A 26,766-nucleotide genomic window follows, 5' to 3' on the forward strand; every position below is an offset into this window, starting at 1 on the left:
ATTCTAATTTCTCTACACGGACATTATTTTTCGGTTAAGCTTGTTTCGTGCTGCTCGTCAATTTTATTGGCATATTATTACATCATTATTTCTGACTTGTGTAACTAAAATATCGATCCGAAAATTTTTCACATGCTACATTTAAATACATTGTCAACATAACAAAAATATCTTTAATCGTTTTCGAGTATGGCAGACATAAAAAGAATGCTAAATATTTAATATAAATTTTACCGTTTTACCATTAATCAATTACAGCAGGCTCTCGCTAATTCGTCCATTCCTTGCACAGAGGGGTCCAGATTAGCGGGAGTGCCGGATTATTGAAAGTGTATAGGTGTAAAGCTTGACTAAAGACAATGTGTGACGTAACCTGTCGCCCTTCGACACTGTTTTTTTGAAACTGTACTCTGTAATTGTAAAATTATATACTGTAAAGTGATACAGTAATTGTATGCGTAATTCTTCGTTAAATTTAATGTTACAAGTTTACTGTAACATTGTATGTATTTAAAACAAAGAAAACAAGAGACAAACATATGGAGTATGCCGGATAATTGAGAGGACGAATTAGAAAAGGCGCTCAGTATCTTAAAGAAAATTGACCGTATTATATATGTAAAGTAAATATAAATTTTGAAAGAATATGTAAGCAACGGTCGAGTCAAGAGAAAAAAAAAGAGCAGGAACGGTCTGTCTGTTGTATACAGCACGCATTCTGATATTGTTTTCTACAACTTTTATGATCTAATATTCGAAGTGGCACTTTTATTCTGTAGGTTTTTGAGTTTTCGATCGTGAATGCACCTTTGATAAAAAGGATGCCACGCCTGATCTGCTATATAAATAACTTCTATTTATGATCCTTTTTAACTGTGAATAATTATATTATCCAACAAAGAATTTGTTTAGCCAACAAACAGAAAATATCTTATATAATATAGCACTTAATTTTAATAACTGTCCTGTCTAAACATGATATAAATAATGATTTTTCCGATAATAATTATTGTATATCTTAAATATAATTAACTATCTCATCCATTTCCATCAATTTCTTTGGTTAAATGTTGTTATAGATAGACTGTTATTAATTTTATACGTTATTAAATAATTCGTAAACACATGAAATGATTTAATTCATTAAATTAACAAATACAACAAACATCATAATTTATTACGTATTTTTATCTAATTAATTTATTTCATTTATTATGTAAATCTGAATTTTTAAAATCATGCTTAAAAAGTTTAATTTATTCTGGTCAAATGTGGAAATTTTTATCTATTAATTAAACGAATACAAACAAATTGTCTTTTATAAAATGAATGAAAGAATGGATTATGCAGCTATTGACTGTTGCTGTTATTCAGATAAAATATGCAATGTAATATATAAGATTTTGCTTTCAGATTCAATCAAATAGACTTTATTTATTCATGAATATTAATATTACTGAGAACTTACTTCGCTCTTGCTTGTTTGTCTCTCCATAGAGTGACTTAATTAAAATAGCAATTTAATTACAAAAGATATCTTCGCCATTCTGTTTAGAACGATAATTGTTACAGTTACTTTAATAAACTGCACAATACATTTTCGTTCCCCCCTCTATATATATATATAAAAAAGAAATAGAATTTTATTGCCCAGTCATAGACTTTTGAATTATATTTTTGAAGGAACATCAGCATTGTTGTGTTTTTCTCCTTTTCTCTTATTCTCTTTCTCTTATATAATGTATAGTATATTCGTTGGACTGTATCGTCCGATATATATATGATTTTTTTAAACTTAGCTTTTCCCTAGAAGGGGATGATGGATTGGATATTCTAAGTTCGCGAATTCGACATAGTCCATAAATCTTAACGTAGTTGTTTCTCGGAGAAAAAAAAAATATATAAAAAAATAGAAAGTAAGTTGATACGGAAATTCGTAAAGAAGATACGAAAGTGCGAATTCAGAAGTCAAAACGTTATCTATAATATTCTTATATCTCGATATGAATACAGAAATATCTACACGAAAATAATTCATGGAATATATCGATGTGATAATCAGAAATATTTCTTTTATCTCATTCTTTTCAGTTTTCGTGCAATAACAATATCCAGATGGCATTTCTCTTTAGAGATGATATATTGAAATATCTGCTCTATCACCAGGAGTCATTTTATAGCAAAGCAATAGGGAACAATCAGAATATAAAGATTATAAAGTTTGTATCAAGTGTACTTAAGGGAAAGAATATGACCATTTATTCACCGACAAGAAAAATAAAAAAAAAAACTTTTCAAATTTGGCCTAGCAGATTCTTATTGTTCTTTTACAATAGAAAGCAATTTTTCCAGTTCTATACTTTGGTTTTTTTTATATTTTTTTTTATTCTTCTGTAATGTCGAGAGCACTCCAATTGTAGATATGTTGGCACACACCTTGAGGGAATCTGCAACTTAGCCACTAGTCCAGATATTTGATATTATCAAAGGAGGACTTCCTTCTCTGCTTCTCCGAATGTATTAGCCGAAGGGGATGAGTTCGGACGCAGAAATGCTTAAACTTGCTGAATATAAACGCCAGTGCAGTTATTTGCCATCCGGCATATCTGGAAGACAGCGGATCCGGAAAAATAACTTTTTGAATTGTAGTTACTAAGAGCGAATTTTATACGTTTCTGAAAACTTTTTAGTTAGTTCCTATCTCATAAAATATGTTCAATCAATAAAATCTTTTAATATTTAACTACATTACACTTTCGCTATTTCGGCCTTTAATAAACCGGCCTCTCACTTATCTGGCATACGTACCCCATTATAGTATGTTTGTTTTCCATTCACGCTTTTTAAATACGTAAAGTAAATTTGTAACATTAAATTTAATGAAGAGTTAAACTTACAATTACTGTATCACTGTACTGTACATTATTTCATAACAAATACAGTACAGTACAAGGCCACGTCAGTCATTGTCTTTCGGCCCAAACACTCTCGGTAATCCGACAATCTTGCCAGTACAGTACGTTCAAGGAATAGTCGGATTGGCAAGAGTCTAGTGTACTTCGTTAGGGGTGTATTAATTTTAACCTTTCAAACTAATTCCTTTACACATTCATCAAATATCTCTACTTAGTTATATATTTTCAAACTTTTAACGTGGTTCATTTATCTTTCATTCTTAATTTGTTTTAACTTAAAACTTGACATGAGTGTGTTCTCCTAAATTTTGTATCCTCTCATTTTCAATTTACTGTATCTCACAAGCTATACGTAGCCATGGCAACATTATACTTTGATATCTCAGGTTCAACGATACTGCATATTGTAATGGCTAGAGAATTCAGTTAACTATCAAGATGAAAATTCACTTTTCAATATTATCTAATCGATTTTCCATTAATATTCATAATGTCAAAATTAGTTACAATTGTGACATTACTATCATCTTTCAAATCCTTTATTATTTACAATATTTTAAATTTCAATTTGCATTAAATTACGCAAATAATTGATTATTACACTTTAAACGAGTAAAGTTTTACTTAACGCAGGCCCCGTGTAACTACACAAAGTCCACGAAAGCAATAAACTATTAAATTTCTAAATTAACGTTATATAACGTTCTATTAAATTAACGTTATATAAATTGGAATAAAATGATGTGATAATTATGTAAACATTATTGAAAAATATTGCTTAATATTTATTATTTATAATATACAATTTTATGTAAATATGGTAACAACGTTATAAATAACAATTTTACATGCATTAACTTTGTTTAAATAGAAAAATAGGTTTCGGTTGAACGAACTCTTGCCATTTGTACAGCCTATTGAAAAATATTTTGCTATTAATTTAGGAGGAGAATTTCTTTTATAAAGGTAACAAAAAGCAGTAGATTCTTTTAAAAATTGCCTTTAGAAGGCCCTTAATACTTTTCTTATGGAGTTATAATTGTTGGAAGTGTCTGAAAAGCATTTCTCGTACTGAAGCACAAATAGAGATGTATAGCTTTTCTTACTTTTTTATTCTTATCAAACTATACTATTCTCACATAAAATGGAAATTTGTAGTTTTGTTTCATACTCAGAATCCGAAAAGCATTCAGGCATCAATGACAAAAGAGCTTCCTTTCAGTTAGTCGAACGAATATACTAGCTTCCCCAATATTCTCTGATGTCTACGGTTGTCGAATCTGGCATCAGTCAAATTTATCACTTGACTCATTTGCTACAGAATGATTTCTTGTTCTCTCGAGATGCACCTTTACCATTTGTCTGATATTCTCTCTGTACTCCAGGCCATTCTCTTTCTCCCCCTTTTTTTCCTTTGGCCCTGCTTTTTATATCATCATTGTCATCTTCACGGAAAAAAAATCTCTTCTTCATCTAGCATCCTCCGTGGAAATATCCGAAAGGAAGATGTAATTATGATAAAAATAATTAATCAATTCGTTTATCGAACCGTATAATTAAAATTAATTATATAATATCATTAAAAAGTTAGCCACGTTGCAGATACTAATTAGTAATAACCAAAATCGTTTCGCACGCTCTATCAATGAAGGAAAATTAACATTTGTATCGCTTATTTTAATTTTGTTTATGTTAAATTTTGTAAACAAATAAAGAACCACGTGAAAAGAAACGAAAGATATTTTTTTAAAAATTAGTTTAATTAAAAGAGTGTCGACAATACAAGCTTTTAAATAGAGAATTTGGCAAAAGGAATAAACGTTAACTTTATTGAGACTGGCTGAAGTGTGAAAATAGTAATCGCACGCTGTTTGAATATTAATGGTCTGACGTCATTGCGAAAGTCCATCACGTATTTCCTGGATCAATAATCCACTGGAATATATTCTTGAACCGATAAATTCTGAATTTACAACTCCAATATCGTGTTTTAAATATATCAAGAGAATATAAAAATTAAATTTTTATTTACGGAATACGATAGTTATATTGTAATTATATAAAACTTTCGTAAACAATCATCGAGGAAAATGTTAATAAGACTTTCTTTGATGGGAAAAAAAAGAAATTTGTTTTCGAGTTAACAAATTGTTTTGCTTGATCTTTATGAAAGAAAATACATATATTTATCCTATATATAAATTGCTTACGAGACTAGAAAGTTCAATTAAAGAGAACAAGTCAAAGGAGATTTAAATAGATTTGTTTTCTAAAGAATTACTGATACAAATGTCTGTTAAAATAAAATACTTTTATATTTTTAAAAATTTTAAATTAAACTTGAAAGCTTTATATAATGAAAGTAAAAATAAATCTTAAATTAAATTATAAATTTATATAATTAAGTTCATTTTAAATTAAAATTTATCTTTTTATAATGACTTATTTATCTCTCATTGGTGAATAATAAATGCAAAAATTTTTATTTTTAGAATTTATAAATAGATTTTTTTATTATTACATTTATAATTTTCCAGAGAATTAACGTTTAATTTTGTTTTATATATCATTATATATGGTAATTATTCATAATTATGCATAAACATTACGTCGAAAATGTCGAAGTTCAATCCATATTTGTACTGTACGAATAAGCAAAACTTCATACGTAAACTTAATTAAAACAACTCGAAAATTTTAATAACAAAATTAATTTTAGTAAAAATTAAATACAGTTACTTAACTATAAATATCTTCTATTTTACAATAAATAAATTAATAAGGTTCAGTACAATTAATTTTAACCAAACCAATTTTTTTCTTTTTCCAACAAGAGCATATAATACTGTTAATTTATTATGTATACCGCATAATTCACCAGTGTATACCTAAGCGAATATTAAAGATTGAATAGTTTAGAAATTAAATATTTTAAACAATGTCCTGTGCTAATTGAATATTTAAAGCTGAATGTTTTAAAGGAGAGAGAAAGAGAAGAAAATCGATTTTTAACCATGCTTAAAGATTGAGGAACAGGGCAGAACGGTTAATGATTAAATTTAAAACGAGTGAAGTTTTGGTACGATTCAATCGATCCATTTAACTTACTCCATAATTGTTTTTCCGCCAATCAATTTCTAGTCAGAAAAAGAGTGATGTTGCTCTGACAGGTTGTGATTTACCGTAGTCTCAACCAGAAGAGGAGATCCAGTGACATGTGATTAAACCAGGAGAATGAAAGACGGTGATTTTCTGATCTGGTTACATCAAATTGTTCTCAATATGTACAGCGTTATATTGGTGCCCCTTACGTTTTATTAAGAGTTACATCCCAGGTTTTTTATGTTTTATTAGTTAATAACTATTAAAACATAAAAAACTAGGGTTTAACGCTTAAAAAGGGGGGAATCATTATAACGCTGTATATGTTATTCAATTTTTTTTTTGTTTTAATAATTATTAAGAAAATTATCTTTTAAAATTCTGTATTAAACTTCTTCGAAATTAAAATTTTTCTAATTCGAATAAATTTACTTTTGTATAAAAAATAAATACATATAAAGCTTATTAATAAATTAACACGTTGAAGCAGATATATTAAATTATTATTTATAGAGGCGTAAAAGTAAATTTAATTACTTTTAGGCTTGGTTCTACAAATAATTTTTTATGTGTAATATATATATATATATATAACTGGTTTGCTTAATGGTGGAAAAGTTTGTTTTACAAGAATTTGTTTTAATCGTCAATGTAACGAAGAAAATGGTGTGTTTTTCTACAATAGTAAAACTTTTATCTTGGAAATTCGACACTATATGTGCGTTGAAAGAAGTCTTCAGCATCTATGCAGATCGCCTACATTATTAATTTGCATAAAATCATGCCATCCATATTGACAAACTGATCTTTCTTTTTCTACTCTCCATTTCTTTCTTATCGCTATCATTACAGGTAATGCACTTTCGAAATTTAAATTCCCAGTTGAATATTATATCAGAAACGAGATTAAACATTGATCTAAATTAGAGAAACCTTAGACGAGAGAATTGTTGCATTCAATGTTATTATTCTCTCTAAATTATTTATTTAAATTGACTTTAAATCTATTCAGAAAAATATTTTAAAACGTTATTAATGTTTAATTTATTGTAAAATTTTAAACGACCGCTTTCTTAATAAATTATTAACTTTAATTCTTTTATTTTTTTCTTACTAATTGAGAATAAACTGTTATTTTATTTATTATTTTTTGCTTTCTTTTACATATAAAATTTCTCGTTATTTTAGTTTTAATAACAGACTAATCTTTTAAAAGATGGATAATGAGTAAGACAATCATTAAATAATTAATTTTTAAAAAGTGAAAAGCAGTTTATTTTCGAATTTATATATATATAAATTAAAGGATAACTTTATATAAAGTATAAATTAATAACAGTCTAAGAAAACTTGCATTGGTCTAAGCTTATTTTATAATTTACAATGATTAATTATATAAAGTATTTGGAGTGGTTTACCAGAAGAATAAACAAAGTAGAAATATATAAAAGCTGAAGATGATTCTTGCATAAGAGAATGAATTATATATTTACACATGTTAAGATTTTATCATTAAATATAAAGAAATGGAAGAAAATCCCGACGTGCACATTTAACATTTAATTATTCAAGCCGTTTTCATTACTAGATTTTATTTATAAATATTTTTACATTAGTATTTTGCTAAGTCCTTGGTGGCACTGATATTCGAGAAAAAGTCTGGAGAGGGCCAGTTATTGAGAAAGCCATTAATGGTGGCAGCGACGATTTTTCTCACCAAACTATCGATTGACAGACTTCAGTTCTATTCAAGCCAGAAAGAATAGGAGAACGATTAAGTTAGGAAGAGGTATGTACAGGCTGAAAATGAGGGGAAAAGAATGCGAAGTTTGACAGAAGACGATCATTATTAAATAGAGTCGAGGACATCGTCCTGCTTGATATCTACTTAAGGTGCTAAATTTAAACTATGGTGGATCGTATTTATCCCTTATATATTCTTCGTTTGCATGCAATGAAATATTCATATTTGTGAATAGTCTTTTCCCCCCTTAAATGCTAGCTCAATTTTACAAATCTTTAAAAGATACGGGATTAGGAGTGAGAGAAAATTTTCTTTTACAAAGTATAAAAGAAAAATCCATTTCGCATTTAAACAGGGAGAATTTCCATGAAGAAAATTCGATTGAAAGAAACAATATAAAACATTGAAGTAACACATCATTAGTAAGACGACGAGTTTCAGATGTGCACACGTTTTAAATGACGCAGACAATCATTTCTAAACATTTGGCAAACTGACAAAACATTGCCTACTAATGATGATAGTTTTTCAGGGCAATAATAAAACTTCTGAACATTCTATCTGTCATGACTGACACTTCTGAGTCGAAAACACCTGAAATTTATGAAGGAGAAGTGACGTATTTTTAAAATAATGAGCGTGATATTATTCTCATTTTTTAAAATTTAACTATCGATTTTTTAAAATTGTATGCTAGAACTTTTAGAACTCCTCTTAAATAAAAATATTATTAATTTGAAAAGTCTTGAAAATAAAATCGAATGGTTCAGTTCATAATTTTAATCAGATTTAATAAGCTCCTTTTTTTAAATGTCTAAATCGCCTGGATGCTTATATATTTCGCAATATACAAATTTAATTAATTTAAATCTAGAATTTTAATACTAATCGAGTTTACTATTAAGAAGTTTTATTATTTTTTTATTTATTTCGCTGTTAAATAAAAACTTTAATTAAACGTGGTTTATAAAGTTTATGAACTTCATCGATTTCTTTAATTAGTTTTATTATTATAAAATTATGAAAAGTATCTTATAATTTAATTAGAACCAATATATTTATTACAGATTTTTGTACATTCATGGAAAAATAATTAATTATAATGATAATTAATTTATTTTCTTTTTAATGGCGGGACTTAAAAAATTCTTTTAAATTAAAATACAGTTTTTATGAAATCTTATTCATTAACGTGTATTTAATACAGAAAAATCTACATGGGAAGTAATATTACATTCGAGAAAACTGTTATTGTTTGCTAAAAATTATAAACTAATAGCGGTAAGAAAAAGCATTTGGCTTCTGAGAGCAGAATGTGATCAGGAAAAGGCAGCTTTACAGGCTGGCGAATTCTTTGGATTTTTGCTTAGTTGATCAATTTCATCGAGTTTCTCATTAATATTCATAAACAATTCCATACTTGAAGAAGTTTTATACTTTTGTAACGTCCACTTATTACCCTCAAACGAAGAAAATTAAATTTGTATCCCGATCATTGAACTAAAGCTTGAAGTTATGCTTCGTTCCTCTAGATCTAGATGAAAAGAAAGCCGTTTGTCATTACCTTAAAGTAATTTCATTATAAATTAATGAGACAAAAATAAAACAAATTTTAATAACTAGTTAATGAGCGATAATATATATTTATATATAAAATTTTTGATACTAAGTGAGTGTAAAAATTGATCCTTAAGCTTTAAAATTGTGTCATAAATTCAACAACTTATTTTTAAAAACAATTAAAAATTTAAAAATAAATTAGAACAGAATTTCAGTCTTTTTATGAATATATTTACAGCCGTTTTATTATTAAAACATTCGTTTAATGCTTGTGTGAAAAACATTTAAGATAGTATCGACTCATCTGAGTGTGCGGAGCAATAGATCGTATCGTAATGCAAATATGAGTTTAAAAATAACTAAATTCTTACAATTTTCGTAAGCGATGCTGCACAATACTGGAATAAATGGCAATAAAAATCTATTTTACATAATTACTTTTTCTGTATTAGCAGTTTTATGCCGATTTACTATGTGTGGAGAAGTTTAATAAACGTAGTTTGAGCATTAATAGTAGTTAAGGTAATTAAAATATTTAAATGATTATCGAGTTTAACAATTTACGGGGTTAAATGCGGAGAAAACGGGATTTTCGTGTTTGTCAAAATTTTAATTTTCGTTTTGTTTAACAGAAAAATTCAAGCTGAAAGCAGTAATCTGAGGTATGCAAGTTTAACTTCTCTTTAAAAGTCAGGAAAGAGACTAGTAAATTTCTTCTCAACATTTTAACGACTTGTGGGAAGGAAGGAGAAGTGGTGGAAGAATTTGTAGCAGGTCTCCATCGAATTACAAATTAGGAAACTCAACATTCACTTATCCTTTTGCTAGACACACATTGTAAGTTTAGCAGAATCAGCAAAGCATCGTGTCACCGTTACTCGCAACTAACGCATGAAAATTCAACTTCACATTACGGAAACGAGTAAGATAATGGATGTCAGAGGTTAGTCCTGTTCCTCTCATTATGATGTGCATATCTGGCGGACACAAACTCTCGCACATTAAGTGGATAATGGTTTGTGTAAACAAATATCGATAAGAATGAGCTGGCTAAAATTTTATTATTTCAGTGACGACAGGATGAGGTCCTGTAAAAGTAGGAAAAAAATGTAAAGTAATAAACGAAGGAAAAGTTATCGAAAAAATGGCTTTTATAAATTAATTTTAAAAATAAATTTGATTCAATTACATGTTAACAAGGATATCTTCTTACATAAATACTTAAACAAACACAACTGTTCATCAAGTAAATATTTCCAACCAACTTCAATTTGTATCTTCTCTAAGAATATAAAATACTCTTTGTATGTAAAGTGTTTCACGCAATTCCCAGGGCAGACAGCAGGTGTTGCTAGAGATGAAATGGCGGCATGCACGAAAGGCTAAATCCTAAAGTAATTCCTGAAATTGTAAACGGAATTGACGCTTTTCTTCCTAAGAAAAAAAAATTCCTTTTCTTATTTCACAATTTCAATTAACTTATCGCACGTCTAAAAGAAAAAAGGAGAAAAATACATATATGTATGTATTTGTATGCAAGTGTTCTTCTATTTTTAATATTTAAAATCGAAATAAATTTATTCATGAGAGAGCGATAGCACCAAATATAAAAATGATATATTCTTTTCTTTACTAAAATGCTTTCGTTATAGTTATAAGAGCAGATAGAAATCGATAATAAAGTTAGTTATTAATAAAAATCCTATAGATTTAGTCCACAAGAAGTGCAGAATGGCCGCGAACAGCGTCTCTAGCGGACGTAAACTAAATTGCCTCGCTCACAGTTTTAAGCAGCCTTAGCATGCAATTGCATGTCAGTTAGACTGGAGCAGTCGGTTGTGCGGCCGCCAGACAGAGCAGAGACTGTCAAGGATAGCGTGCGGTCATGTCCCGGAATTCGTCATTATAAATCAAACCATGTAACCAGAGTAAAATACTCAGATGTCCGGATACGTACTACCAGTTCTAATCCTGTTGCACCGCTTCTCAGGTGAGTTTCTTTTGGCGTAATCCGTATCTACCTCTATCAAACTATCGCTAATGGGACGAATTATAGTTCCGGAAGGTTTAATTCTCGAAGGACCAACTTTTGTGGAAGAGCCGCCGGGACACGTGGGTTTTATCAACACCCAAGGCACTGAGATACGATGTAGAGCCCAAGGTTTACCTGCACCGTCAGTTCAGTGGTTGTTGCAGGATAGCAGACCCGTGTCTCCTGTGCCTCAATTGTTAGAAGTCAAGGAAGACGGCACTTTGGTTTTTCTTCCCTTTCTAACAGAGGATTATAGATCAGAAATCCATGATACTATATATCGCTGCACCGCCAGAAACGTCATAGGAGTTGTTAGTAGCAGAGAAGTCAGGCTAAGAGCAGGTACGTTTGATTAATGTACTTCTTTCTTTAAATTTTAATTATTTTTGTTATAAATTTTAACTTTCTAAGTTTAAACTTAGTTTAATATTATTCATGACTCGTAACTTAAAGTATTTATTTTGTGTCCACGATATTCCCAAAACTCATGAATATCGTATTCATGATGTATAAATATTTATGTGGTTGAAAAATATATTTTTAAAATTTTTAAATTTAGCTAAAGAAAGTTTAAACTTCTAGGAATAAAAATTAAATTAAATGATTCGCATGTAAATACATTTCGTTAAATATTTTAATATGGAAGATTGAATGGCGCAGGATTATTGAAAAATTAATGAATAGCCAATTTCCTGTATTTAATATCTTTAAAAAATGATTAAATAACATTTAAAATATCAATTTTTTTATTGGAAAAATGTTTTGTAATATATAAAAGACACACACAGGAAACTTTAACACAAGTTTTATTCTTTGTAGTTAACTTTCAGTCATTTTTCTTCGTCGCATCAAGTTAAAAATGCTCTCAAACTCGATGAAACATAATACTAAAATAATGTCAAATTATTCCAAATCTTCGACTTTATCAATTATCGATCGACAATGTTTTACTTGTTGACGAAAGCCACAAAGCCACTTCAAACATCTGTCATCCAATTTCATAGATTTTAATCATAGTTTTCTAGAAAAATTTAAATATTAAATCTGTATATCTACAATATTTTTTATTACTACTACTATAAATATTTATTAAATCACAAATTAAGTAATCGTTTAAATCAATATTTATTTAAAAATTTAATAAATAAATAAATATATATATATACATACATACAGATACACTCCAGTCTTTATCAATAATGAGATTTTGCTGAAAGTTTATAATTTTCTTAGTTTGATTGATTCACTCTCGAGTTGGGATAGTCAGAGACTCGCTAGAACAAATTATTGGCTGATGTGCAATATATGTATTTAATGGGAGCACTTTCGCAGATATTAAGAAAAAAGAATAAAAGAGAGGAAAAAATGCAAGTGAGGCTACAAGAATCCATTTAGCGTGAGATTTTATTTAATACATAAATTAACATAAATGCTAAATGCTGGATGGTTGAGTTGGGATGTGCAAGAGTGAGTCGTGTCTTCGAAAATGGCATAAATGTAAAACATCATTTAATTACGCCTAGCTAGTGGAGGAGTGGTATGGCAGCGACAAACGTTTTGTCTTCTTATCGATTAGTTGTGACACCTAACAGCTGCCGGACGTGCATACAGATTGAAGGTGTCACAGGAAACTTGTCACAACTCTTGTAAATGCGAACGTATCGACCGTAAAGATCACAAGAGACGGAGAAGCTCGTTAACGTTTTGTTTTCAGTTGGCAAATGTCTAACTAAATTCGAGTCGATGGTTGAATTTTGTCATGTATTTCGGGACTGTGTTTTATTGATTCTCGTTCTGCATTTTTCCGTTAGTGTTTCGATTTTACTTTCGCTCTCCCTCGGGGCATAATAGCCTCATCAGGCAATATATGTAGCTCCGTCAACACTCCAGCTACGCTATGATAAAGATAGAAGTGCACGGTAACGATAAGTCTGAACACGATGGGATAGCAATAACATTGCGAAATATAGATAGCCCCGGTGTGTTTTTGTAAAAGCTGTATCACAGTCCGAAATTTTCTGAATAAAATGTGGGATTTTATGGATATCGATCATAAAATGTCAAACATCTGTTCTATGCATCCTTATCTCGATACTCACAGCTGAAGATGCCACAGAACTGTTACAACATGATGAAACATTCAAAACCAATTGAAAAACCAAAAACACTCTAAATATATTTACTCGGTCGCGAATTTAACAAACTTCTCCGTTTGTTTTTCAAATTATTTTTCGATATTTTACCCCGCGGTTGTTAGAGGATCGCGACAAAAAAAAAGAAAAAAAGAAACTGTTAATTTCTCATCGGATGTTAATTATAAACTTTTTGTTTACGCCTTTTAGTCTCCAGGCAATAAGCTGTAAACTCTACTTTCAACTTCCTTCAGAGAAGCTGATGGAGCAAAGTAATTAAAATATGGCCTCTTAATCTGAGAAGAGAACGCGCAAATTTTACTTAATGACACAAATTACACGTTTAGATACGTTTTAAAAATATATTTTAAAACTGTTTTTAAATAAGTAGAACAGTTTTTGTTTATATCCAAGATTTAATAAAAATAAATAAAAAACATCGTAATCACCACATCATACTCGAGAAATAATAGTCGTGTACTATTTAAAAAATAAGTTAAAAAAGAAAATGTTATTTAAAGAAAAAGAACCATAGTAAAGTTTCTAGATTAACAACAAACTGCTCCACGAGATGCCAAATTTTCAAAGAAACAGAAAACCATAAACATTATCTTCTAGTTTAATTCAAAAATTAATCCTTTTAAATCTAATGGAAAATGGTGTTTCGGGTGATATTTTCAAACACTAATTGACTTTTTTTTATGTAATTTTCTGGAATTAATTTGAAGGAAAGAAAAATTTTAAACATTAAAGTAGTTTAAATTTGCTACATTTTTAAAAACACGTAAACATTTTTTTTAATTCCCTCTCTAATTCATAATCAATTGGAAATACGGCAAATAAGAAATTATTTACGCTTAAAATTTATGTTGTTAAGAGGGAGACGACAGAATGATATTTTCATTCAAAATATTCGTAAAATAATAAATGAAGGAAAAGTATGCAGAAAGGACATCAATTATGTTAAAATAAACGCGAGCAAAATGTAAAAATGATATATTGAAATCATTATTAAAACTTGGAATTTCGCTTCTTGTAGACGGCATAAATTTAATCAAGGACACATGCAATATTTTCCGATTCTTATACTTTCCGTCTAGCCAAATATTAAGGATATTTATTCTATAAACTTCGAAGTCATCTAAATTCCAAATTTATACAGGTAAAAGCCTCGAGAGATGGAAACTCTTTAAAAAATTTTTGAATATTTTTTTTTTTTTTCAAATTTACATCACGGTGTAACTCTGATATTTACAGCAATATATATATATATATATATACCTTATACTTTTTGAATTTAGAAGAAGTTTAATTATATCGTTCCACTTAAAACATCTGACATTCGCTGCAGCTGTGTCACAAAGAAAGAAAGAGCGAGCTATAAAAAAAGCAAATTACCCAGACAGATACTAAGAGATTATCAACATTCTTTCGATCATCTACTTCACTCAGACACCCATTACTTCTTTGTAAGTTGTTCAGCAAAATCGGAAATCAATGATACTCCAAAAGCTGCCAGCCATGTTAATTAATTATTGATGCATATTTGAACAAGGGAGTGCGTTAAAGCACAGTTTCGACCTATCAAGTAAATTCTTCAAGATGTATCTTTAAGATTAATAATAACAAGCGAGGAGAAAAAATTAAAGGAAGAAAATAAAATCCCTAACTTATCCATCGTCGATATTGCTTTGAACAGAGGAACGGGGAGAGAAGATGTGTTGTCATCGATAGAGAGCTGGTAACTCGTAATGGCATCTAGAATGACAGAAATCACAGTCCATGACTCGACATTACTCTTTCATTATTCATTATGTCAGTGAAGCAAATGTTGTGTTTTCACACTTGGCTCATACATAAATTCATGTTGGGAGAAAGTGAAGTTTTGTAATTACTGTTGTCTACAATTCGTCTGATCGATTAGAAGCCACGAATGTTAGTCAATAATAGACAGATGCTAGGTAAACATGTACTTAGTACAGCCAAATTGTATGTATAGGAAATTGCTTAGATTGGCTTGTTATAAGCAATTCATTACACGAAATAAATTATGATAAGAATTTAAAACTTATTTCTCCCTTCAGCGAACAAAAATGCTCTTTTTATTTAATTAAACTAGAATATTTCGCATAAGTTATCTTCCGAGATGTATAATTTTAACAGATTTCTGTAGCAGCTTTCAAGTTTTATATCGGAAAATTGCTTTGGCGTTCTAAGATTGAATTTTGCTTTTCGACATTGAGGTCAGTGGCAGTTTGACTGACAACAGACTACGTAAGCATTTGACAGATGCCGTACTGAATATTTGAAAACTGTAAAAAAACAGGTCTTTAGAAAGCTGCAAAAAATAGAATAAATAAAAAGTTAGATTTAAAAACCGAATAAAAAATTAGTGAAGACAAATAGAATAATAAGAAAATGTTAATTTACTGGAGATGATCATTTGTAACATGATTATTCAATAAACGAGTGTTTATTCCTCTGCTCAGTTTCTAAGAAATCCTAGCAACATGTGGTTGTTTGATTTTATAGCGTAACTATTCCATATTTACTATGGCCATAAAAGAACCATCTCGACAATTGAATCGTGCCAAGTTAGTCAACAAGTCTCTTAATCAAAATGAAAAAGTAAAAATCGAAAAGTTAAAGAATAAAGAAGTGAGCAAAGTGCTGACTTAGACTTAAGTAGAAATACATCTGCAATGATTCATTTCGATAATGTGCTAAATATACAAACGAAAATGATAAACAGGCGTACGGGCGCGCGTTCAATACTATGATGTTAATTACTCAAAATTGAGAATCAGAAAGTATTATGCTAATAATAGAAAGATTATAACGAAGTGATAAAATTAAAAATAATTGCTTAAAAAAGGAAAGAAATGAGTATCTTTATTACAAAAGTAATTCCCATGAGTGGGATTAAATATTCAGTTTGTCGTGCAACAAATGTGTTGGAATGAGACACCAATCTTCATCCACGTCATCTAACCCCCCTCAGAATTTGCCGAACCTTTCCTATGGGGAATGGCACGGCCATAGACATTAATGTGCTGTCAAGAAACATTATTGCGCTTGTCCTTTAATGAAATTTCCTAGGGAAAATGCGACACTCACGCTGAGAGATCTCATTCACCACGCGTCATATATACCTCGTACCAAATATAATTATAAACCAGCTTAATTACTTGTCTTGTTATTGGGAGAATGTCACACTGGCATTCCTTGTTAATTTCTAGCAGAAGCAAGACGTGGCGAAGTTAAAGAATGTCGACTAATTGTTAATTTATGCGTTTTATTATATGTTTTGATCTTTATATATATATTAAAACTTATATTTATATATTTATATACATCCTCGGATTATATTTAAATACTTTAAGATGATATTTCAGTTGAAGGAAATTTATAAAGTTTTCCAAAATCCTCAAATATGCTGAAGCAAGCAGAGTTTGTGAAAAGATTTCCAACTATTTTGCTCTTTTTGACATTTTTGACATTTGCTAGATGTATATTAAATGAAGCGCGGAAGAAACGTCATTTTCCAAGGCTGAATTTTCATCTACTTTTATTCGTCTATAATAATAGTAATAATTAAAGAATAACAAAAATACATTATTTTAATGGTATTTAGTTATTTAAAATTTGTTCGAGACGATCGATATTAAGGTACTCTTCTAGATAATAGAACTACTTTTATTTTAGAGATGCATTTGTCGATAAATTGATATTGAAAAATTCGATACTTAGTATTATGAAATTCTTCCGTTTCGTCTCTCAGCATTTCATATTATTGAAATTTCTCTATTTATTACTTGTTATTTAGTATTATTACATTCCTCGTTTTATGCCATCCATAATATTCAATATTGCTGCAATGTCTTCTATTACTAATGTCTTAATATTTAATATTATGAAACGAGCCATTCACCAAAATATATATATATTCAGTACTGTGAAAATTTATGTTTTTTTGCCTTCTTTTTTTTAAAAAAAAATTGCTACTATCAAAAATTAATCAGTACTTTCAAAACGTTGCTTAATTTTTTTCCACATCAATCAATTTTGTTTAGAAAGTAAAATAAAATGTTTACGCTCTATTTAAGCAAGTTTACTATAAAAAAATCAAAAGAATATCTATCGTATTAATAAAAAAATAATTAAAATGATAACTATTTTCTTCCATTTTATTTTTGGGCTCCCATTAATGGCCGAATGGATAAAACCACTGAATACTGATCGAAGGTTCGCACCTTACCAATGGAGCGTGCAATTTTCCGGTTTTTTTCGCGTGTCTAACACCTAATTAGGGACCAGTTTACCATAGAAAATCCTCCCTTGGCAGATCGCCCAAGTGTTGCGTTTGTCTTATTCCACCAATCCTATCACATCCCATTTTATTTTTGATTTTGTTATAAAAAAAATGGTTATATAATTGATCCAAATTTTACTTTTTTTAATTAACGATATTAAGAGAATGATATTTAATAGTATCTTCTCTCTATTTATTTTCTTCACTTTTAAATTTGTCATAATTTTATTTTAAACCCAAAAATCCATGAAATTTGGTACTTGTTGTAAAGAAAATTAAAGAAATGTTATTTTATTAAAAATCGTTTTGAAGCAGATAGAAATCAATTTTGATTAGCATCAGATCTTTTTTCCCAGTCTAACAAAATAGAATTATGTTTCTCTATTCATTAAAAATGACATTTATCTTTCATAAAGACACTTCAAAATAATTTAAGAAAACGTGATAAACAAATAATCCTTTTTCCTGGCGTGCTTATTAATTAAATAATAATAAGTTTGATGCTGAAATTCAACATTTGAATCTGTCCGTAACGTTCTTTTATACTGTATTTTTGAATTCTACCTGATTTCTTCAATATAACGTTGATTCGGAATTCCTTATCCAACTTCTCTATTCTTATTCCTGTTTCTGTTACATTTAGTGTTGTGGTTATTTCCCGATCTCTTGTTGCTCCTCATATAACGAATTTTCCTGTATATTATTCCCATGGCATCGTATGAATATAATGATTTTTTACTGCCGATTATTTTTCTACGTTAATTAGCTACATTATTGCTGAAGTTATTTAATGCTTTTAAAATTTCTTCTACTTTTTATTATTTCAGTAACGGCTGAGACACTTCTATCCCTGTTCTAAATACAAGAAATTATTTTCTGGAGTTTATTTTCGCTTATTTAATTTTTCGTGCGATGCGATATTTTAATTTTCTGTTGCTATAATTTTATGTAATTATTCTAAAGACTAATGCATACGGGCGACATGTTAAGACGATAATGAACGTCAACGACAGGTTAAGCCAATCATATATTTTAATTTCAAGGTCAAAAGAAACGATTGGTGGAACCAGTCGTTGACATTCAATATCGCTTTAATTTTGTCGCCCGTGTGCATCCACCTTTATTTTTCTTCGATTTTCTAACAATATCTCAATTTACATAAATTCCTATCGCTTTTAGATTCTTTACTATTAAAATTTCTTCATTAATTATTGTTCTCAGTCTTAAATTTATCTACAATAATTATTCAGGGCAGCAAAATAAATAAATACAACCAGTTTTTGCTTTTCAATTTCTCATATTTATAGCCATTAAATTATTATAATTTTTTCGGTTTACGTATCTTTTTAAATGCTGCACATTTTCTCGGCAATAATTTAATTCCTGAATTTTTTTATTGCCTTTTATATTTCTTTAAAATTGTTCTGTTTTTTTTATTTTTAAAAAAACTTCTTTTAATATTGTTACATTTTCCCAGGTAATGTTGCTTTCCTTTCGTGTAATTCTAACGTGTTCCTGTAGTTTATCCAATTTTCTTTTTACCCGGAATCATTTCAATTTTTTCAATTTATGTTAACTTCAGCTATGCTGTAATTTCTTCATTTATTTTCATCCATGGTGATGCTGCAATTTCCCTGTTTTCTTTATCCTTACCGAAGTTCTTAATCTTTATATTTTTAGTAAGAAAGTCTCGTCTCTGTATGAGTGCATTTGAACGTAGCAGAATTTAGCTTTCAAACATTTGCTGAAACGTTATATTTTCTACTTTTTTACATTAATAATAGATGCTGTTATCAGTCAAATTCCTTATCGCTTTTGTAAGAAAATTTGTATGTAAATTGTTAATTAGATAATGGAAAATTGCTGTTGAATTGTCAAAATTGACGTTCTTTCTTTGAATAATAGCATCTTTTAATATTTAAACTGCGACAATTATAAGCAAAATTAATAAAAATAAATTCTGAATTTAATATAAGTGATAATAAATAGGGAAGGGGAAAAAATAATTTTTCATATTTATTAAAAAGCTTATTTTGCACCGGTATGTTTACTCATTTTTAATCTTCTTCTGATAGAAATTAATCAAAATTGGATTTTAGTCTTCTAGTTTCATTTTCTTTTTTTTAAAGAAAGGGAAAATGATATGAAAGTAATTAAATTCTCTGACGTTTTTGAAGAAAGATAGCGACTACAATGCTTAACGACTTTCTTCTCAGTTTAACTGTATGGAAAAGAAACAACGACCATTTAACTGGCATTGCAGCTTTGGTTTTCCTTTAAAGGGATTAAGCGCCGAAACAGAAATTTGATGCATACAACATTCTAGAGTCATTTGAATGAAAAGTTTTTTCTTGTTTTTTTCCAGCTCTTTTCTGTATCACTGCCAATCGTTTAGGTAAATGGCTTCAGACAAACTTGCAGACAATCCGATAATGTTAGATATAGCAACAATAATTGATTTTTTATCATGTCGAAACTCTCGTTACATTAATTATAAAATTCTTAATTATATTCGACGATTATCCCTTCGATAATTGCTAGATTCGAAACATTTTGAATGATAATCAACGCGACAAATCGTTATCGATTTTCGTCAGTAATGATTTCATTAAAATAAATTCGACATCTTCCTATTTCGTTTCTCGAAAATTCGACTTTTTTTCCTTTTTTTGCCTTATAAAATTCTTAAAAATCAAGATATTTCTCGAGTTTTTTTCTTGTCTAGACGCATCTTTAAATTTTTGCCTTTATTTAACTAGTTTACCGAAGTAATAAATATTTATAGAAAATGCATTAAAATACAAACTATAGTTCCGAATTTTAATTTATTTTTATTTTGAAAACTTATTGATATTAATGAAGGCTTAAAAATGTACCTATAGCTAGAATAGTTTTACTTGCAAAAAAATTATTCTTGCTTGAAATAGTATGCATTTCTGTATTTTATAATAAGGTATAAAAGTTTTTGCAGTTTTATTTAAAATTTAAAGCCGATTTTTATCTTTACTAGAAGAATTTTTTAATGTTTTTTTTCTATTAACTGAGATTCTTTATTCAAGCTTTAATGCAAGATTATGAAGTACAAGTGTATGATCAGTATGCGATTTATGGTACAACAACGGTGTTTCGCTGTCACGTAAAGAGTCCAATTCGAGATTACATTCGTGTTACAGAATGGAAGATAAATGATAACTTAACAATCACTGCATCAGAAACAGGTAAGTCTTATTATTTTTTAATAATTTATTATACTGTAAATGAATGCTGCATGTTTAGAATCCTAACAGTGACAAATATCGGATAGTGTTTCTAATGGACACAAGGATGTGATTATGTCGACAGTTTCGAGCAGCTTGTTGTCTAATTACAGAGAAAACTCATTTCTTTCCCATAAAGCTTCTCATCGACTATCTCAGTTTCAGAAAACAATTAAGTAAAAGTGGAGGATCATCATCTACATTAACGATGCTTTATTTTCTACGGTTGAACAATGGTTAATATTTAGAATTCTTTGACAACCGACTCATTTACTAATTGACTTTCGAGAATAATGAAAATGGCTTCCAAAAATGTCTTATAAGTTTGCTAATTATTGTAAAAATTTAAAGAATTCTTTTACAGATAAACAACGGAGTGACTTTTTTTTACAAAAGAGCTTTTTATTTTTATGGATAACATAAAATTGCTATTCTGTACATAAATTCTCACTACATTTGGGGAATGTATTATCTATCTGTTGTTTCCAGATCTGTCCGACTTATAGATGTGAAAGCACATTCTCCACTTCATTAATTACTCTCTTTATACACACCCAAGTGTTACCCATCATTAATTTTCTTCTCGGATTACAGCTATATGGTGCTCATTAAATCATGTTTCTCATTCGAGTTTCCATTTATTGATAGAAAGTTATAATACCGACGAAAAATATTTAAAATAAAAATTCGAGCCATTGTGCCGTGATGATCATTAAAAATTATTGCTATTTTAGCCAGAAACCGTTTATAAATCTGTCGTTTAAATATTATTGATGATAATAAACTGCTACTTTTAAAATTTAATAGTTAATGTATGTTAATATATTCTCTCTTTGTGTAGCATATAGAAACTGAAATTGCTATAGTTATAATTTTCTTTATGTTTTTAAGCTCTGCTTAAACAAATTTTATTATTATTTAATATAGTTTTCATTAACACGTAATATATGTGATTAAAGACGTTTTAATCTGATACTTTTAACGGGGTAAGTTGTTTAGTTTAGTTGATAATCGCCACAAACGACGTCGTCAACGTTACGACGCCAAACTTATAACTGAATTTACTAGAAAATTTTAAAGTTTATATTTTAAAATATTCACGAAGATGTTAAAGTTTGTGAAAAATATTTTTTTAGTGTAATTTGATATGGTGGATTTTTTATAGAACCGAATGTTGTGGATAAATATGTTGCTTTCCCAACTGGAGAATTACACGTGCATCAAGTAACGCATTCCGATGGGCATTCGAAATTTAAGTGTAAAACTGTTCATAAATTGACTGGAGATCGGAAAATCAGTAAAGCTGGAGGACGTATTGTCGTCACAGGTAAGCGGAAATGGCAAACACTTCAACTTTACCAAAGTTTCGGAGAGTTGCTAGCGGAAGTAGTGCACTCGATAGCTTTTAAATAGCAAATTCATTCCTTTATATTTGTGTTAATTTCTTTCGTAGAACCTGTCGGAGGAATGTCACCAAAAATTATTCATAGTAAACCCAAAGTATGGGCTACTCACGGCCAAACTGTGATGCTTCCCTGCGCTGCTCAAGGTCAACCTCCACCGAATTATACATGGGTCAGGAAAGAGAAAGGCAGAAACACTATGAAAAACAGGATCCAACAGAGCATTCACGGCACTTTAAAAATTCCAGGAGTTATAGCCGCTGATAGCGGCCGTTATATATGCTACGTTAATAACAGCCAAGGTACAGATACAGCAGAAACTGAACTGGTAGTCACAGGTTAGTTTTTTAATGTTATAAAAAAAAATAAATTAAATTTTGTTAAACGTAAACAAACTATATATTTTTTTTATCTGTTCGATGTTAATAAGTACTTTATTATTTTTATATATTAAATTTTTTAATTAATGACGTCACCAGGCTCGCACACTACATGATTTACTGAAGAATCTTCTATCGCTAATGGAAAATCAATGGTAGCAGTTTGGTTATAAAAAAGGAAAACAGGAAAAAGTTAAAAAGTTTAGTGATGCGGTAGTCAATCGTAATTTTACCGTAAACATCTCAATTTACGTATAGACGATTTTTTTCTTCTGATGTCATACGGTATCAATATCAGAAGATACTTACGTTGGAAGACATAATGACTTCATTAAACAACATTTAAAGTACGCGTAAGAGTTACAAGAAGCGTTTTGAGAATGGCTGACGATGCGAGATTTTTTTTAAGATTGTTTCTTTATACTTTTTTTTTTCCTTGTAAAAAGTAATACTCGGTTACAAGAAAAGAGAATGTCAATAAAAAGGCAGCTGTATTGGAAGGCGAGTTGTGTTCAACAGTAACACGATACAAGCTCGAAAACAAGCTTGTCAGCTTATATTTCGGTTTACTATTTGTTTCTATATAGAATATGAATTTGAAGCAGACAGAATCAATATTGATGGATTCTTATGCCGTATAGGAATGGATAGTTCATCGATTATGTTTTAAACCGGTTTAGTTCTCATTTCTTACAGAATTAAACGAATTAATGAAGAACGATTTATCCATAGATAAAATAGGTTTCATCTTTCTTAATAATTTATAGCTAAAGTATCTGACAATGTTTTCTTTATACAAATAAATATTCCTATTTTAAATTTTAGATTTAAGGGGAAAAAATGAAATTTTATCGGCGGGTTCTGACATAATTTTTTCCTCCACCTTAATGGTATTTAAAGAGACATTAGAGAAAGACAAATTATTGGAAGTGAAAATATCGACAATAAGTTCAAGAAACGTAATCGGGGTTGGGATATAATTTCAACTTTTTTGAACAAATGGTGTATTTTGACGTCAGAGGTCACAAAATCTTGCCATTAGTCACAATCACGGATCGACTTCTCCGTTATGGCGAAAGACCACTTAGAACGAGTCGCCCTACGACAATCGCCAAAGTCGTAAATTTTATTCGCCTGACAGAAAAATGTTTCTATGACGACAGCTTTTCTCGATTCATAACAGCTGTTGTTTGAAAATAAGCAAGATCCGATGACAAAATTCCGTGACGTAATATAGGAGAAAGACATTAGAAAATAATTTTACTTTCTCTCTCGGAAGATAATTTAACTTTTTATTAAGACGTATAATGTCCTCTATACTTTATTAGAATAAAATTATTTTATTTTAAGCATTTTATAATGTTTTTATTAACTATAGTTTATTTTTTAAGCATTATGGTTAATCGCTTTTCATTTCTGTAACTATAACTATATCCTAAATGATATCAGTTTTTCCATGTCATGAGTTAATTGGGAGATATATATACACTAAAAGAGTAATTTTCAATATTTGGAGGATATCTTTAACAAAAATGTGAGAATAAGTTATGCGTTTTCTTCAGAATATTGCAAGAAAATGCACAAGAAACACTAAAACTTACTTTGCTCTTTCAAATATTGGATATCTCTTATTCAATCTCTTGTCTTTGTAGATTACAGTTTCCTTTACGCGTAAAAATATGCTCTAGTATTAATATAATATGTTTTAAACTTTACGGTAATTGGATAAAGTGATTTTCTTCTTTTTATAGTACCTGTAAAGGTGAATATAGATCCGCATCGTTTGGTAGTATTAACTGGAGAATCTGCAACTTTGACGTGTAACCAAGTGGGACATCCTATAGATTCAGTGCTGTGGATGAAAGATTTACATCACTTGACAGAAGATGGACGAGTTCAATTCGTAGGTCGAAATGTTCTACACATTCCAATTGTATGGAAGAAAGATCAAGGAATGTACCAGTGTTTCGTTTATAGTTCGGGTACGACCGAACAGGCCATTGCTCAACTAACCGTCGGGGGTAATTTATTCAAATGTCTTTAATATCTGGAAAAGCGCAGATGCCTTATTCGATCGTAAAAATTGTTTTATATTCTATAACTTCTATTATCGATTCGTTGCAGACATAGGTCCTGTGTTGCACGACACATTCGGAGAGAGAATTGTGCATCCGGGTCAATCTGTCAGCTTCCGGTGTATGGCTTCCGGCCACCCCCTACCGGAAATCACCTGGTACGTGAACAGACAACCAATCGTCAATGAGGAAAACTTGAAAGTAAGCGATTATGTCACATCCCAAGGCCAGGTTGTCAGTATGATCAATTTGACAGACGTCACTGTCAATGACAGCGGTCTTTATGAATGCATGGCTCAAAGCAGTGTTGGTAGAGCCAATCATGTAGCTAGATTAAATGTCTATGGACCTCCAGGGATTCGCCCAATGGCTAATGTCACTGTTATAGAAGGTCAGAATCTATATTTGGAATGCCCCGTGACGGGTTATCCTTTGGATTCTATTACGTGGGAAAAAGGTTAGTGCATAATGTATTTTATCATGAATCTATTAGAGATTTCATGCATTTAGTTATAAAAAGCTACTGATTAAATCTCCATTATCTTCATAACTAAATGAATTTTCTGCGTAAGTGAATGTTAATTATCATTACAAGACTTTGTAAAGATAATTATCTATTTAAAAAAAGGGCGAATTTATGGTCATTTAAGCCCTATTGTTCTAATATAACATCTTAAAATTAACCTTTAAACATTAAATAGGATTAAATAAATTTTTTTTATTTTAATTTACTTAATGATAATGGCATTTAAAATAATAGTATCCTATTGATATCTTGAAAAACAGAACATTATTATTATCATTATTATCAAACCTCGAAGCTAGGTAGGTTTTTAATTATGTAGAGTTTAACAAAAGACGATAAAGTTTCTTTCAAGATGAAAATGACTACATTATCGTTATCTTATCTGCGCTGAATAAAAATAGAGGAGGAAAAAAATTGTCTTCAAAACTTTTTGTGTTTGGCTCTCATTAATCGATGGAAGTTTTTAAACTTTCCAAAATGACTCACTTTTGAAAATAATTTTTTCTTCTACGTTTGAAGAAAAGACTATTCCAATTCGCTTCATTTATTTTAAAGGCCCTCATGGCTAAAATCGTGATCCACACACTTTCCATATTAGCTTCTATCAAGTAAAACTAAACAACCTCAAGTCCCAAAGTTGGCTATTTGCCTACATTCTAAAAAAGAAAACAGGAAAAAAAACATTCAATTCCATCAGTTCTGTCTTCCGAGTGGATAAAAACTAAACAGATAGTCCAAAAACAAGTTTGCTAACATCCATACATTTCTCTGCACTGAAACAGAACAAGTGATTATAATTTCCAAACAAAACAAGATCTTTTCTTTTCAGTTTCTATGTTGATTTTCTGTTTACACTCAACTGTTTCGATCTTTACAGATCAATCAAAAGATTACTTTTTCCTTTATTTCTTCCAAATTTAGAAGTGTTTTGGCCAAAACTCAATTTCTTGATTCCTGCATTTAAATAACATGGGAGTTGGCACAGACAATGATTGATGTCTTAACTTTGCAGCAATTCTGGTTTTCAAATACTTCTTCAGACAGATTTCTGGCCACTTTTTTCTCGTAAAAATCCATTAAAAGTTTATATGATGCCGATGATAGATAGATAATAAATTTCTATGAATATAACTGCGATAAATTTCGCGCCATAAAAATTTAAACTAATATATATATTCCCCCCTTGTAATTCGAAACTGAATTCGTATTTCTAAAGCGAAAGAGAGGAGCAGATATCTCAAATTACCTGTTTAGAAAACGAAGTTAAGTGAGAAGACTCTCGAGATGACATCAAGACCTAACTTTTCCTTTTCACAATCTTCAGTTCC

The 26,766-nt window shown here is 29.6% G+C and overlaps 1 protein-coding gene across 5 annotated transcripts in view; it reads left to right on the top strand.

Moving 5' to 3' along the window:
* Nucleotides 1-11,123: 11,123 nt before the first annotated feature.
* LOC136988293 (cell adhesion molecule Dscam1-like) overlaps nucleotides 11,124-26,766 on the top strand; it is a 39,143-nt gene continuing 23,500 nt past the window's right edge. For all 5 annotated transcript variants that reach the window (XR_010882749.1, XM_067286179.1, XM_067286180.1 and 2 more), the window contains exons 1-7: nucleotides 11,124-11,311; nucleotides 11,378-11,695; nucleotides 20,857-21,015; nucleotides 22,220-22,381; nucleotides 22,508-22,795; nucleotides 24,589-24,858; nucleotides 24,962-25,369. Coding sequence is in view for 4 of the 5 variants with exons in the window: in XM_067286179.1 (XP_067142280.1) it covers nucleotides 11,263-11,311; nucleotides 11,378-11,695; nucleotides 20,857-21,015; nucleotides 22,220-22,381; nucleotides 22,508-22,795; nucleotides 24,589-24,858; nucleotides 24,962-25,369 (1,654 nt within the window). In the remaining variant the exon portion in view is untranslated. The remainder of the gene's footprint in view (nucleotides 11,312-11,377; nucleotides 11,696-20,856; nucleotides 21,016-22,219; nucleotides 22,382-22,507; nucleotides 22,796-24,588; nucleotides 24,859-24,961; nucleotides 25,370-26,766) is intronic.

The sequence above is a fragment of the Centruroides vittatus genome, unplaced genomic scaffold (genome assembly GCF_030686945.1).
Source record: "Centruroides vittatus isolate TY-2023 unplaced genomic scaffold, ASM3068694v2 scaffold_324, whole genome shotgun sequence".
NCBI classification, from domain to species: Eukaryota; Metazoa; Arthropoda; class Arachnida; order Scorpiones; family Buthidae; genus Centruroides; species Centruroides vittatus.